This window comes from Anopheles arabiensis, chromosome 2 (genome assembly GCF_016920715.1).
Source record: "Anopheles arabiensis isolate DONGOLA chromosome 2, AaraD3, whole genome shotgun sequence".
Lineage (NCBI taxonomy): Eukaryota > Metazoa > Arthropoda > Insecta > Diptera > Culicidae > Anopheles > Anopheles arabiensis.
Genome location: NC_053517.1, coordinates 105,145,541 through 105,158,205, shown reverse-complemented (window position 1 = coordinate 105,158,205; position 12,665 = coordinate 105,145,541). Strand labels below are relative to the sequence as shown.

The following is a 12,665-nucleotide window of genomic DNA, read 5'->3' as shown; positions in this document are numbered from 1 at the left end:
TCCAGTTTTGGCAACCACCTGTGGAAGGATTGGTGGACAGACAGACCCACGCGGCGCGCAGTAAACTATACCGAAGGAAATTTTCACAAACGTAACAGTTACGTAATGAAGAGGCGTTTTGGGAGCAACGTTAAGCCGATCAGTTAAGAGTGTGGTTTAGAGAAAGATCCATTCCATTCTTCCTTCCATTAGTCTACGCCTCTTTTAGAGTGTAAGGGCCTCGTTTTTTTGTGTGTGTTAAGTTCTAATCAATTTGTTTTGCGCTTGTTTTTGCCTCCTCTTTTGGCAACAATACTATCTAATTAGGGGAAGTTTTCGCTATGTCTCTTATTTTCTTATTTCATCTTATCATTTTCTCGTTTTATGCAGGGTTTTGGCATGCTTTGTAATCGTTTTGTGTTGGTTTATTTAACTATCAATTTTGCTAGCGCTTGTGTGTTTGCGTTTTTCTGTCTGATTTTTCTTTTTTGTCTTTTATTTTGTATGCTCTTCTCTTTCTCGCTTTGTATTTCTTTCTGACTTTTTTGTTTTGTGTTTCTAATTAGTTTTTCTTTGTGTTTTGCGCTGCTCTCTTGTTTTCCAATTTTTTTTTTGTTCAATTCTCTTATTCATTTAGGTTTTCTTTTCCTTTTGGGATTTGACTGTATGAGTTTTGTTTGTTGGTTGTTTTTGTTGTAAAGCAAAATTATTTCTAGTGCATGCATTGGTGTGAGATCGTGCCCTTTTGCTTGCGCGATGCAGCCAAGTTAGTTAGTCTATAAAAAATATACGTATAAAACGTTCGCATTCTCCCAATGGGCGCATGATGATGGCTGATGATGGAAATCGTCGTTCAGTACAATGTGTTTTGGCATGCGTGTTGGGGGTGAACTCTCTGCTCACGTGGCGGGCAGCCGTTGATTATGTGCGGACACATGTGTAGAAACGCTCCACACACAATGTCTTTGGTATTCGTGAAAGGGGAAGATCTCCCGGGCACACTAAACACTAACGTCCCCCCCTCTTCATTCAGTCCTTTGTGGATCGTTGTGGAATGATGCGATCGAGGACGACTTCAACCTCGCCGCGGGTCGTCGCACATTTTTACACATTTATCTGAAACGCTTCCCGCTGCAGTTTCTGGCCGGCACGGGGCCGGGGCGAATGGTTGCTCGACTTTTTGCCCACCACGTTGCTACCGATCTCGGTCGCGCTGCCCAGGCTGGATGGGTTCACGGACGACACTGCGAGCGTGGCGTCCCGCCCGAGCAGGTCCGAAAACCGGGCCGGCGGTGTTATGTGATCGGAATAGTTGGGATAGTTCGATATACTGTTGCGGCGGGAGGGTAGAAAGAATGAAAAAAACAGTGAAAGTGATACAGCAGCCCCCGAGGGACGGTCAACGGCACAGCGCAAGGGCCACACAGCGTGGGACAGGGCCGGGGACCGCAAGCAGACGGCCATCATCAACTTACCTGAAAGTAGTTTCTTCGTTGTGGCTAGAGTACCCGCTAGAGCTACGCACATGCCGCTTCGGTAGGTTTTGCGACTGTGCTTTGGCAGACTTTCTCGGTGGATAGGGTGGTTTGGATTTTCTCGATATGCTCGAGGGAGAGTTTTCGCTAGACGAAGACGTTTCGTCTTGCGTGTCTGTGCAGGATAGAAGAAAGAAAAAAAGCGAATGGGAAGGAGGGGGGGGGGGGAGAAACAAAAAGAAAGACATGGAAATTCACAGAAAAGTATGCAATAAGAAGATGTAAAACAACATAATTGAAGGAATAAATGAATGTAAAATTAGCAACCGAGGTTAAAAAGTTGGTAAACGAAACAAAAACAAACATAACAGGCAGGGAAAATAGAAGAAGCATAAAAATGTTCAAATGAATTGCCAATTGAATGAAAAAGAAAGAGTTAATGGTAAAGAGAGAGAGAAAGAGAGAAAGAGCGTGTTGGTGTGAGTGATAAAGCAAACAACGAAGCACTTGCGCGTTGATATTAGTCATTTCTTTTCGTTTAAGTACAATTCATAGCAAACATAAAATCAAAAGGTCAAATTAAAAATTATCTTTTTGCACATTGTTGGTTAAGCGGCTACATTCCTACAATGCGTCACGCTCAACCACAATCGTAAAGATGGTGGAATTTGCGGAAAGTTTGCCAATGTTATGGAGCACTTTTGCTGTAAATTAAAAAACAATTTGAAAGCCCGCGGATCGATGAAGATGGGGCAGAGGGGTAATTAAATCCAAACCAATGGAACAGTTCAAAAATTAAGGAGAAACAGAACAGAAACAAAAATCAATTTGCCGACTCAACTGTGTCGGACGAATACGTACCACGATGGTGACGGTAGTTGGACTGGTTGGAGCGCGAGGCAATATCGTTGTCAGATTCGGAACCGAGTGTATCATATTCTGTAATCGGTATATGAAGTGTTAGTATCTTCCTAACTTCGGAATCTGTGGATCCGGGATTGTCTGATTCTATAAATTGATTTATATCTAGAAATGGTCGGCTTTATGGAGCAAGACAGCGAGCAAACATCAAACGGTTATCGGCGCGAGCGTACTCACCTATTGGTTCCGAGGTGGCCGGATCTCGGAGCCGAGATCCGCCCTTTCTGCGCACTTTCGTGTATTCGGGCTCTTTGTTCTACGGGAGGTTGTTTTTTTTTGTTAACGAAGAAGAAGGGGGATATTTTTGTTGGTTTTGGTTGGTGTATTTGTGTTTTGGGTTTCATTTTTTTCGGTTTCAAAAGTCGCAATGTGTAGTCAGACGAAGGTCGAACCGCGGGATAGTTGGGTAGTTTTGTTATGGAAGTTGTTCCAATTGCATTGTTCCAATCGTATCGTGGATGTGGTAGCGCCAGGCCAGGATGAGAAGGACAGCACGGTTGCATCAGCACATGAGTGTTTGGGTTCGTTTTGGGGCGTTGTTACATTTGTTTGTAAATAAAACAGGAAGAGATGTATGTGCATTATCGTTAAGAAGGTCGGAACGGAAAACCCAGCAAAGCCCACAGCAACGACAGCAACGACAACGCACGAAACAGGCAGCAAGGAGGATGTTTTGTTTCGACGTTTCGAGGGATATTTCGAAGGATTTGGTTCGTTGGTTTGTTGGATTGACGGTTTGTTTTGTGGGGAGAGTTTTTATTGATTTGTGGTTTGCATGTTCGATCATACACGCAACCAGCGAGAGAGAGAGAGAGCGCGCGCGCGCGAGAGCGATAAAAAAGAGAGAAAGAGAAAGAAAGAGAAGAGAGATAGAAAGAAAGAGAAAAAGAAAAGAAAAAAAACACCATTTGGGACATTTTTGATTTTTGTTCGACTGTGATTCGATCGTGGACATTTGTGCTCTCTTCTGCCTTCTCGACTAACAATGGTGATGATGGTGGTGATCATGTTGATAGTGATGGTGAGCGAATGTGCGAAACGATCAGCAGCTAGTGAGAGGTGATTTCAGTACGAATACGAAACACGATCGCAAAACAATTGAAACGATAATCGAAAGATGATCGTATGAAGCGAAACACAGTTGATGAGTGCCAATTATTAAGGGAGATACATGAGCGATCGGTACGAAAGAATGCAAGAACGAAGCATTATATGGTTTGCTGGCGAACGAAATGATCAAGAGGAATGGAGAGGCTGGTTGACCAGGACAATTAGGCTGACTTTACAGACACTCTATTTGGTACTGATTATGATCTTCAAAGACTTAAGACTCAAGCCTCTCTGAGGTTAGGAGCTTGTTGCACCAATAGGATCATCCTTAGTAAAACCTTTAAGAGGAATGAAAGATCATCAGGACAGCAAAAGTGCAACATTTCCGACAGGTTCATCGTAACAGATACTAGCAAGTCGAAAGACGAACGACGATCGATAGTGATAGTGACAGGTGAGTCGACGACGATCATGAGATATGAGATGCGTACGCAACAATGACCTTTGCTAGAAGATAGAGATGAACACAGTGATGAGAGATAGAGAGAGAGACAGAGAGATGAAAGCATAAAACGAAAACAGATGACGCTGTTCATGGTGGCTAGCGATGGGAAAGTTTGGAAAAAAGGAGATCTGATGAAAAGGATGGCTGTGGAGTTGTTGGATAATTGCGTTGGAAGTGAGTGTGTGTTTATTTGTGCGCGCTCATTGTCATTGTTTGTTGATGATGAGGAAAATAAAAACATACAGTTTAGTTCCACAATGGGACAAAAATGAAACAGAGAGAAAGAGATGGCATAGAAATTAAACTTACATGATAGCTTTCGGTTTTAACATCATGATACACAAATGATCCTCTTACCGAGTGATATGGTCCACTGTAGACATTTCCACTGTATGAACTTTCGCTGTACGTTTGCTTGTTCAGCTGAAAGGTTGCATACGGGCAAATGTCTTCAATATACTCTGTAAAAAAAAAACAGGGGAAAAGGTGTGGAAAGTAGACGGTGAGTGAGTTGAGCCTTTCGGCAGGTAGAACGTAGGAGTGAAGTGAACTGATTGGGACGATTACCATTTCCCTCGGCTTTGTAGCTGCCCGAGTCAACGGAGTTACTGTTCCGGCTCGCTTGCTGAGCCCGCACCGCTAGGTACTGCTGGTCCCGGTTGTGCTTGTTCTGGATGTTGGCGATCGACGGTGACTCCGACATCGAGGTGGATGGGATGCGGTTCTGGTTGTTTAGCTCTGATAAGAGTGAAACACACAAGAGATATCAGTTAATTAGTTTGTAGAGTCTTTTAGGGTTTAAACTACTTCCTGAAGAGGATCCTCAAGATGGATATGGCCTACTTACTTCGCTTGCGTATGAGCAATGCCGCAGCAACGAGCGCGAACAGTATCAGAATGGATAGACAGAGTGGCAAGATCACCTTCACGTTGGCATAGAACGGATTCTCACCCATGTGCGGTGACACTGGGTTCGTTATATCCGGATATACCATCACTGGAAGCAAACAGCATTACATTAGTAAAGCGCCACAGTTCTTAAACTACTCTTCACCAACTCCACCTACCTCCCTGTGCAGTCAGCGTAGTGTAGTTGTAGACGGCCATCGTAGCACCGGCATTGTTGTACGCCGTCACACGCAGCTGATACTTTGTTGCCGGCTGCAGATCCGTCACGGTAAAGATCCGCTCCGTCGCCTCCACATGGCTAGCGATCATGTTCCACTGCGATCGTCCGTACAGCCGGTTCTCGATCGAGAAGTGCAATATCCCACAGCCACCATCACCCCACGAATCGAGCCAGCACGTCACACTCGTCGAGTTATTCGTTATCATCTGCGAATGTTTTGGTTGTACCGGGGGAAGTCCCTTCGTGTGCGAGTGCACAATATCGCACGGCAATCCAGTACCTATCTTGTTGTACGCTGTAATGTAGAGTTGATAGCGCGTACCGCACCACAGATTCACCAGCAGGTGTGTGTTGGTTTTCGAGTCGATCTGTAGCTCCTCCCAGTCACCGTTCTCGCGCTTGTAGTTGATCACGTACCCGAGCACCGGCGAGCCACCGTTCCGATTGTCCGTCCACTCGAGCAGCAGACTGTCGGTGTAGGTGTTGACGATCGTCAGTGTCGGTGGATCGGGTGGCACCCGGATCCGGATGCGGTACACGATCTCATCCCTGCCCCAGGTGTTCTCCACACTGCACGTATAGTTGCCCGCGTCCGAGTGCTGACAGTCCTTGATGTAGAGGGTACCGTTTTTGGCAATTAGCTTGCGCGTTCCCGTATCCATCGGCTGGTCGTCCTGCCGCCAGATGGTGACGGGTGCCGGTACACCCACCTTCCGGCAGGGTAGGATCAGTGTTTCCTTCCACGGCGTTACAATCTCCTGGCTGAAGGAAACGATCCGGGCTGGGACTTTGTTGTTGGGAGGAACGGTGATCACTTCGGACTTTTCACCCTCCCCAACTTTGGTGGAAGCTGTCAGCCAGAACTGATAGGTGGCGTGCTCCTGCAAGCGTACCGTTTCGTGGCTTTCGGCGTACGGTACTAGGGAGCGCTTGTGCGTACCCTCGTCACGGCCACCGTCGACGAGCTGCATGTAGAAGGTGTAGCCGGTGATGAGACCATTCCGGTGGGCTGGTGGTAGCCAGGAGATGATGATCTTGGTGCTGGATGAAGGGACTGCTTTCAGGGCACTGGGAGCACTCGGTACTAAGAAGAAAGAGAAGACACTTTGACGAATACTGACACTAGTAGAGGACGTAGAGCAAACGTACCATCCTCCTGGGTGATGCAATGGAACGGATTGGTTCGGACACCGTCGCCCACCTTGGTGAACGCCAGCACCCAGAACGTGTAGTTGGTGAACTTCTTCAGGTTTTCTAGCGTCAGATACTGATTGTTCGTTTTCGAAGTATACGGTTCCTTCTCTGTAATGGGAAAAGAGGTATCAAAACAAAGCTCATTGAATCGTCCAAATCAACTCTACTTACCGTAAAGATCGTCCATCTCAATGTAGGATACTTTGTAGCCTCGGATCTTCCCATTCTGCCCATCGACCGGTGGCGGCGACCAGGTGATGTAGATCGAGGTCGAACTCAGCACATCACACTTTGGACTGTCGGGTGCGCTCGAAGGTACATCTTCCAGCGTACCGAGCGATATCTCTTTGCTCGGCGGTCCACTGCCCTGGCTGGTGTACGCCTGCACCACTATGTTGTACGTCGTGCACTTGTTCAAGTTTTGTAGCGTTGTCTCACCACCAAAGTGACTGCGCACCTCAACCGTCTTGAAGTTGAAGCCTTGCGTCGGATTGATGTCACGATCATTGGGACTGGCGGCGATCTGGTAGCCAACGTAGTACCCCAAAAGGTTCCCATTCCACTGATCCCGGTCCGGTGCTTCCCAGGAGAGGAAAATTTCCGTCGAACTCTTCGGTTCCCCTTTGATGTTGAGTGGCGGTCCCGAGGGAACCTCCTCCAGCGTCGTAACCTGTATCACTTCCGAGTACTCCGACGCACCGAGCTTATTTTCGGCCGAGATGCGCAAATGGTACGCTTTGGCGGGCTTCAGGTTTTGCAGCGTTATGACCGTCTGCGTCCCAGCGACGGTGATATGCTCGGCCGAATGCCACGAATCCGTCACCAGCTTGTACTCCACGTTGTACTTCTCGATCGGGCTGTTGCCGGCGAACGGTTGGCTCCAGGAGAGCTGCAGCGTGCGCGACTGCTGCGAGTTGATGCGCAGGTTTTTGGGCGCTTCGGGCACCTCCTGGATGACGAGATGGATCGACATCTCATCCTGGCCGAACGCGTTCGACGCCTGGCAGATGTAGACGCCCGTGTCCTGCCGGTAGGTGTGGGAGATGCCGAGCTCGGACACCATGCCGTCGTCCAGTACCTGCTCGCGTATGTTGTACCGGTTGTCGAGCGATTCGTCGAGCTGCTGCTGGGAGCTCTGCATCTTCCACTTGATGTCGATCGGGTTGTCGCCCTGCACGTTGCACTGGATGTGGATTTGCTTGTTGCGCGGCGAGGTGATCTGTTTGTTTTTCGTCGTAAAGTGAGCAGGTACTGGGAGCGAAAACACAAAAAATGGTTCAATGTATTAGCACCGAAAACGTCCAAGAATTCCTAGGCATGCAAACTTACCATTAACCTTCAGGAAGATAACCTTGCTAACACCCGTCCCGATCGAGTTCTTCGCTTCGCACAGAAAGTGGCCCTGCGAATCTTTCGCGATCTTGCGAAACTGTAGCGTCCCGTTCGTGTGCAGCGACACGTTCGGCTCGTACAGAAAGTCCTTATACTCCCCGGGCGTGTTGCCGATCGCTTTCTTCCACGTCACCGTCGGCTGCGGATGGCCCCCGGCCTGACAGTGCAGTGCCACGTCCTGCCCGGCCTGGGCACTCGAATCCTTCGGCTCCAGTATCCACTTCGGCGGCACGTTCACCGTCAGCGGCACGGTAAAGCTCTCGCTGCCCGCCACATTGCTTGCGATGCACGTGTAGTTCCCCGAGTACTCGGACGTAATGTGCTCGATCACCAGGCTCGTGCTGTACTCGTCCAGCCGCCGGATTACCTCATTGCCCGTCCCAAGCACCGGTTTGCCGTTGCGCTCCCAGCGAAAGTTGACTGGCAGATCACCCTCGAGGATTTGGCACGAGATAGCCGCCCGCATACCTTCGCGCAGCATGTTCGTCATCGCTTGGATGGGCATAATCTTGGGCGGCACTATCACCTGTATCTCGACGTTGCGTCGGGCCGTCTGCTTCTGTTTGTTTTGCGCCATGCAGGTGTACGTGCCAGCGTCCTCTGCCAGCTGTAGCTGTTCGATGATGAGTGTGCCGTTGTTGTAGGCCCGCTGGCGTCGATTGATGGGTAGTGTTTGACCGTCCCGCTCCCAGTGGATCTTGTCGATCGGGTAGCCGGCGACCGGGCACTTGATGATGAGGTCGTGCCCCGATACGCCCGTAATTTTCGGCATCTCGCGTATGTATGGAAGCCCGTAGATGTTCACTTTGGCACTGTGTGACACTCTGGTTTGTGGAAAAGAGAGAAGAAGTTGTGAGATACAGTGGAATGACTGAGAACTTTCTACATCATTAGTGTGATGCACTGTAGACATCTCCTGAGGGATGAACGTGGCCCGGTTCTGTATTCTCTCCCAAGAGCACCCACCCCACAGCAATCACCGATTGGCATGGATTGTGTAATGCATTTTTCATGCACAATGTCCCTGTCGCTGGTTTGCAGAAGCGCCCACGGGGAAGAAGAGTTTCACAAATACATGCATCCATCTATCCTTACCTTCCGATGCTGTTCTGCGCCACGCACGTATATTCGCCACCGTCCTCTTCCTTCACGTTGGAAATGTTCACGTGACTGATGACATCGTCGTGGATGGTGACGTACTGACCGACGACAAACCGGGGACTGTCGGGGATCTGCAAAGAGTGTAACCACATGCGCGGCAAGCATTTGCATTATTCGTCGCTTACTCTCTTTGGCAGGTTCGGGTCTACGGCTTCACGCACAGCACCGCCCACGACTGGGCAGAAGTGGGCAAATCGACAATCCACCAAGGCGTCTGTTACTTACCGGAAAACCGTCCAACTTCCAAGTGAACTGCGGCGGTGGGTTACCGGTGCCCACGCACTTGAGCGATACGGTCGGGCCCGGCTGGAGTGTCTGTTCCGAGAACCAGTACAGCAACTCCGGGGTAGCATCTGTTGGCGGGGGACGGAACAAAAGAGAAAGAGCGATAAAAAAGGGGGAACAAATAGTAAGCGCACTTACACTTGACTAAGGTGGGGAAGTTTGGTTTGCACTCCCCTCGAGTGCAATGATCAAAAGAGATTGTTCCACCCTCTCTCTCCCCATTTTTTCCTCCTTTTCCTTGTCTTCTTGTGAAGTTCCATTTCCGGGCATGGGAATGAAGGGTGAACAAGTGCATAGAAAGGGGAAGAACATAATGTTCCCATGTCCTAATTATGGATGGATGCTGCCTGATGAATATTCTTTCTTGGCACAGTAAAACGCTGCCCGGAGGGTTATTGCGTAAGGGTGATGCAATCGCTCTGTAAGAGTGTATGCTTGGTTGCATCTGACACGGTATTGAGAGGGTGTAGAAAAAGACTTTACCAGGTTTTATGGGACATTTTGTGGTGGTTTCTTGCTCTGGACTGTTCCAGTTACACACATATTACGATTTGATGGCAATAATTTGTCATTTGTTTGGCATTTATTTTAAACCAGTTCTAAGCTAAATGTGTTATTTCTGCAGTGGATAACACAACTATCTAAAGATGGCTCAATTTGGCGTTGCTCTCAAAAAGCAAGTGCAATGTTATGCACTGTAGTAAAAGCTTCTTCTGGGGTCAAATGTCAAACTGTATAAAAATGAAATTTAAACAGATCGTTGAAGATTAGAACCTATCTACAGGTCATATTTTAACAAATAAAACGGGTTTTAGTTCCAATGTAGTTTAGCCGATCTCGTGGTACAGTCTTCAACTCGTACGACTTAACAACATGTCCATCATTGGTTCAAGTCCCAAATTAACCGTGCCGCCATACGTCGTAGGACTGACTATCCTGCTGGGGGGGAATTAATTAGTCACTGAAAGCCAAGCCCACAAGGGATACATGCAGGCCTCATGACCGACAACCGTTGTTGAGCCAAAAGAAGAAGAATAAGTAGTTCCAAGCATCAATTGCAGCAAAGCTAAACTGTTAGTCATTACAAACATTTATGGTTTTAACATAAAAAATTGTTAAAAAAAAGTATTCAAAATTATCGTCTAAGAGTGTGGTCCAATGAATAGACACATCAGTTACTAGATGGCACTCAAACAAAGCTCTATTCCTCCTATGAGAAGTGCGTCCAATCCTGTTCTAGACATTCCAAGCAACATCAAAACACGCACCCCCAACACTATCCACAAAACCCCACTCACCACCAAGCTGCAGCTCCGCCGTGGACTGTATCTGCTCCCACTCGTTCGCGACGAAGCACTGGTACATGCCCTGGTCCTCCTTCTGCACGTTCTTGATCACGATCCGCGGCACGTCGGTGTAGATCTCGATCCGGCTGTCCCGCACGATCGGTTTGCCGTTGTGCATCCACAGCACCTCGTGCGCCGGAAAGCCGGAAATGATGCACTGGAACTGGGCATCCTTCCCGACGTCCACCGTCTGCACCTGGGGCTGCAGGTGGGCGGTCAGCGGTGCCGTCACCGTGAGCGACACCTGGATCGTTTCCTCGCCGGCGGTATTGTTCACCCAGCAGAGGTACTTCCCGCTGTCCTCGAGCCGGGCCTTGGCGATCTTGAGCAGGCCCGCCGACACGATGCTGATGCGCTCGTTCAGCGGCAGCGGCATGATCTGGTCCTTCACCTCCTTGAACCACCGGTACGTCGGTACCGGGTGGCCCTGGGCGACGCAGGGCAGCGTGACCGGTGCATTCACCACCACGTGCTTGAGCGAATGTTTCTCCACGTTAATTCTAGGTTGTACTAGTCCCTTCGGCTCGGTCACTATCACTCGACCTGGATATGTTGAAATTTGTATTTCACCTGTGCAGAGAAAGTGAGCGATGGAAAGAGAGAGAAGCATTACAAGGGGATTGTTTAAAATTGTCTTTGAAGTGGTGTTCGTCCTGCTGGCGAAACGGTCAAGCATTTTAATTAGAAGTTAAACATAAATATTGCAAAAGCGTGTCCGGGCGATATCATCGGTACCGGGCTGCTTTCAAAGATTACTCCGTACGTGTGCACTTAACTGCTCGAAATGAAAAAAAAAAGCAAAAAAGAAACTACTCGAGTGCCTCGGGTAGTGCTCACGTTTAGTGCGCGCTCTGCGGTTGCTACTTGTAATGCAATTTCAGCACGTTGCTACGAGCTTTTACTGCCATCACTGCTTCTGCTGCTGCATATTTTCCGTCCCGCCCAGTTTGTTGTTCATCGGCGAGTCATGAAAATGAAATTCCATTTACCACTCGTCCGAGACTCGGTTGCGCGCGGGATAGCTTTTAAGCAACAATTCAACCACTTGGTCCACAAACATTCACGTGCGCCACGGAATGCCACGTGGCAATGGGTGCACAATCCCATGTAAGCACCAACAAAAATCCCATGCCATGTTGTGCCCTATTGCACCTTTGAGCAAAGAGAAAGAAAACGGGGATTTGGTGCATCGAGCCCGGTGCAGACGTCCGGGTGCATCGATCCCGGTGCAACTCGTGCAAGATCTTGAAGGATTTTCGATTGTCGACGCAGTTTCAGTTTTCTGTGTTTTCTGTGGTGCTTTTGTTTTGCTTCTGCATGCCATATTGTGCTGTAACCTTTGCGGGAGCTTTTCTTTTATGATTCCGCGCGCACACAAACACACCGACACACACACACACATTCTTTCTTTTCGCGTTCAAGTATGCACATTGTTCTTGGTTTGCTTTTGGCCCAGCAACACGGGCCCTTTTCCCCGGTGCCACCCCGTTGCCGGGACTCTTGCCCGGTGCCTTTTCACAGATCGATTTCTGCTTCGCTTGCGGCGGTAATTACTGTCGCTCGCGTAATGGACGCTACGTGACTGCAATGCACGAATGGTGGTCCCTCCTGCCCGGGCGCACACTAGCTCGCGCAAAGTTATGCATATCCACTGGCAGTACGGTGTAACGCTGGCATGCCACCGTGGTGCGGCAAAACAAAGGGGGGATAAGGACAAAAAAGGGGGAATATGGGGGATGTTTCTTCCGTTTTTACTGCACGAGAAATAAGATATTTTTATCCCGCACGAGGAATGGGGAAAAATGGAATGTGGCTTGCCGCATACGGAAATGAAAAGTGCAAGAGAAAAAGTCCCTTTTTGACCGGAATATATTGAAATGTATGGTATGTGTAGGAGGTGCTCGGTATGCAAGGGAAAGCGTGTGTGGTTTATGGGGGAGGGGTCGGGGGCCGGTTGTACGTTCCTAGGAAACACCTGACTTACATGCAGATTTCGTAATTAACGACGCAATAAATGGGTAGCTGTGGCCGATGGTACAATCATTAGGAAATGCAGAAGGATTCCGTTTTATCTCTAACAACATTCTAATTGCGGGACGGAGTAACAAAAATACTCATTTCACAGAGCGAGCTTCAAAAAGGATAAAAAAATGCAATATGATACAATTCCGTTACATGTTGCATACACCTAGGCGCCGTCATTACCATTAATTGCGCTTCCCAGGAAA

At 48.5% G+C, this 12,665-nt stretch overlaps 1 protein-coding gene across 11 annotated transcripts in view; it reads right to left on the bottom strand.

The window, feature by feature from the left end:
* Nucleotides 1–577: 577 nt before the first annotated feature.
* The window catches only part of LOC120894823 (Down syndrome cell adhesion molecule-like protein Dscam2), a 108,140-nt gene continuing 96,052 nt past the window's right edge, over nt 578–12,665 (bottom strand). For 6 of the 11 annotated variants that reach the window (XM_040297663.1, XM_040297659.1, XM_040297664.1 and 3 more), the window contains exons 8-21: nt 10,390–11,007; nt 9,032–9,159; nt 8,741–8,877; nt 7,583–8,469; nt 6,425–7,504; nt 6,209–6,361; nt 4,998–6,143; nt 4,778–4,927; nt 4,498–4,668; nt 4,240–4,391; nt 2,553–2,631; nt 2,316–2,480; nt 1,455–1,629; nt 578–1,309 (exon numbers count right to left, since the gene is read on the bottom strand). In XM_040297663.1, coding sequence (XP_040153597.1) covers nt 1,084–1,309; nt 1,455–1,629; nt 2,316–2,480; nt 2,553–2,631; nt 4,240–4,391; nt 4,498–4,668; nt 4,778–4,927; nt 4,998–6,143; nt 6,209–6,361; nt 6,425–7,504; nt 7,583–8,469; nt 8,741–8,877; nt 9,032–9,159; nt 10,390–11,007 — 5,267 coding nt within the window. In that variant the 3' untranslated portion in view covers nt 578–1,083. The remainder of the gene's footprint in view (nt 1,310–1,454; nt 1,630–2,315; nt 2,481–2,552; nt 2,632–4,239; nt 4,392–4,497; nt 4,669–4,777; nt 4,928–4,997; nt 6,144–6,208; nt 6,362–6,424; nt 7,505–7,582; nt 8,470–8,740; nt 8,878–9,031; nt 9,160–10,389; nt 11,008–12,665) is intronic. The other 5 variants (XM_040297665.1, XM_040297668.1, XM_040297666.1 and 2 more) reach the window with 5 other exon arrangements.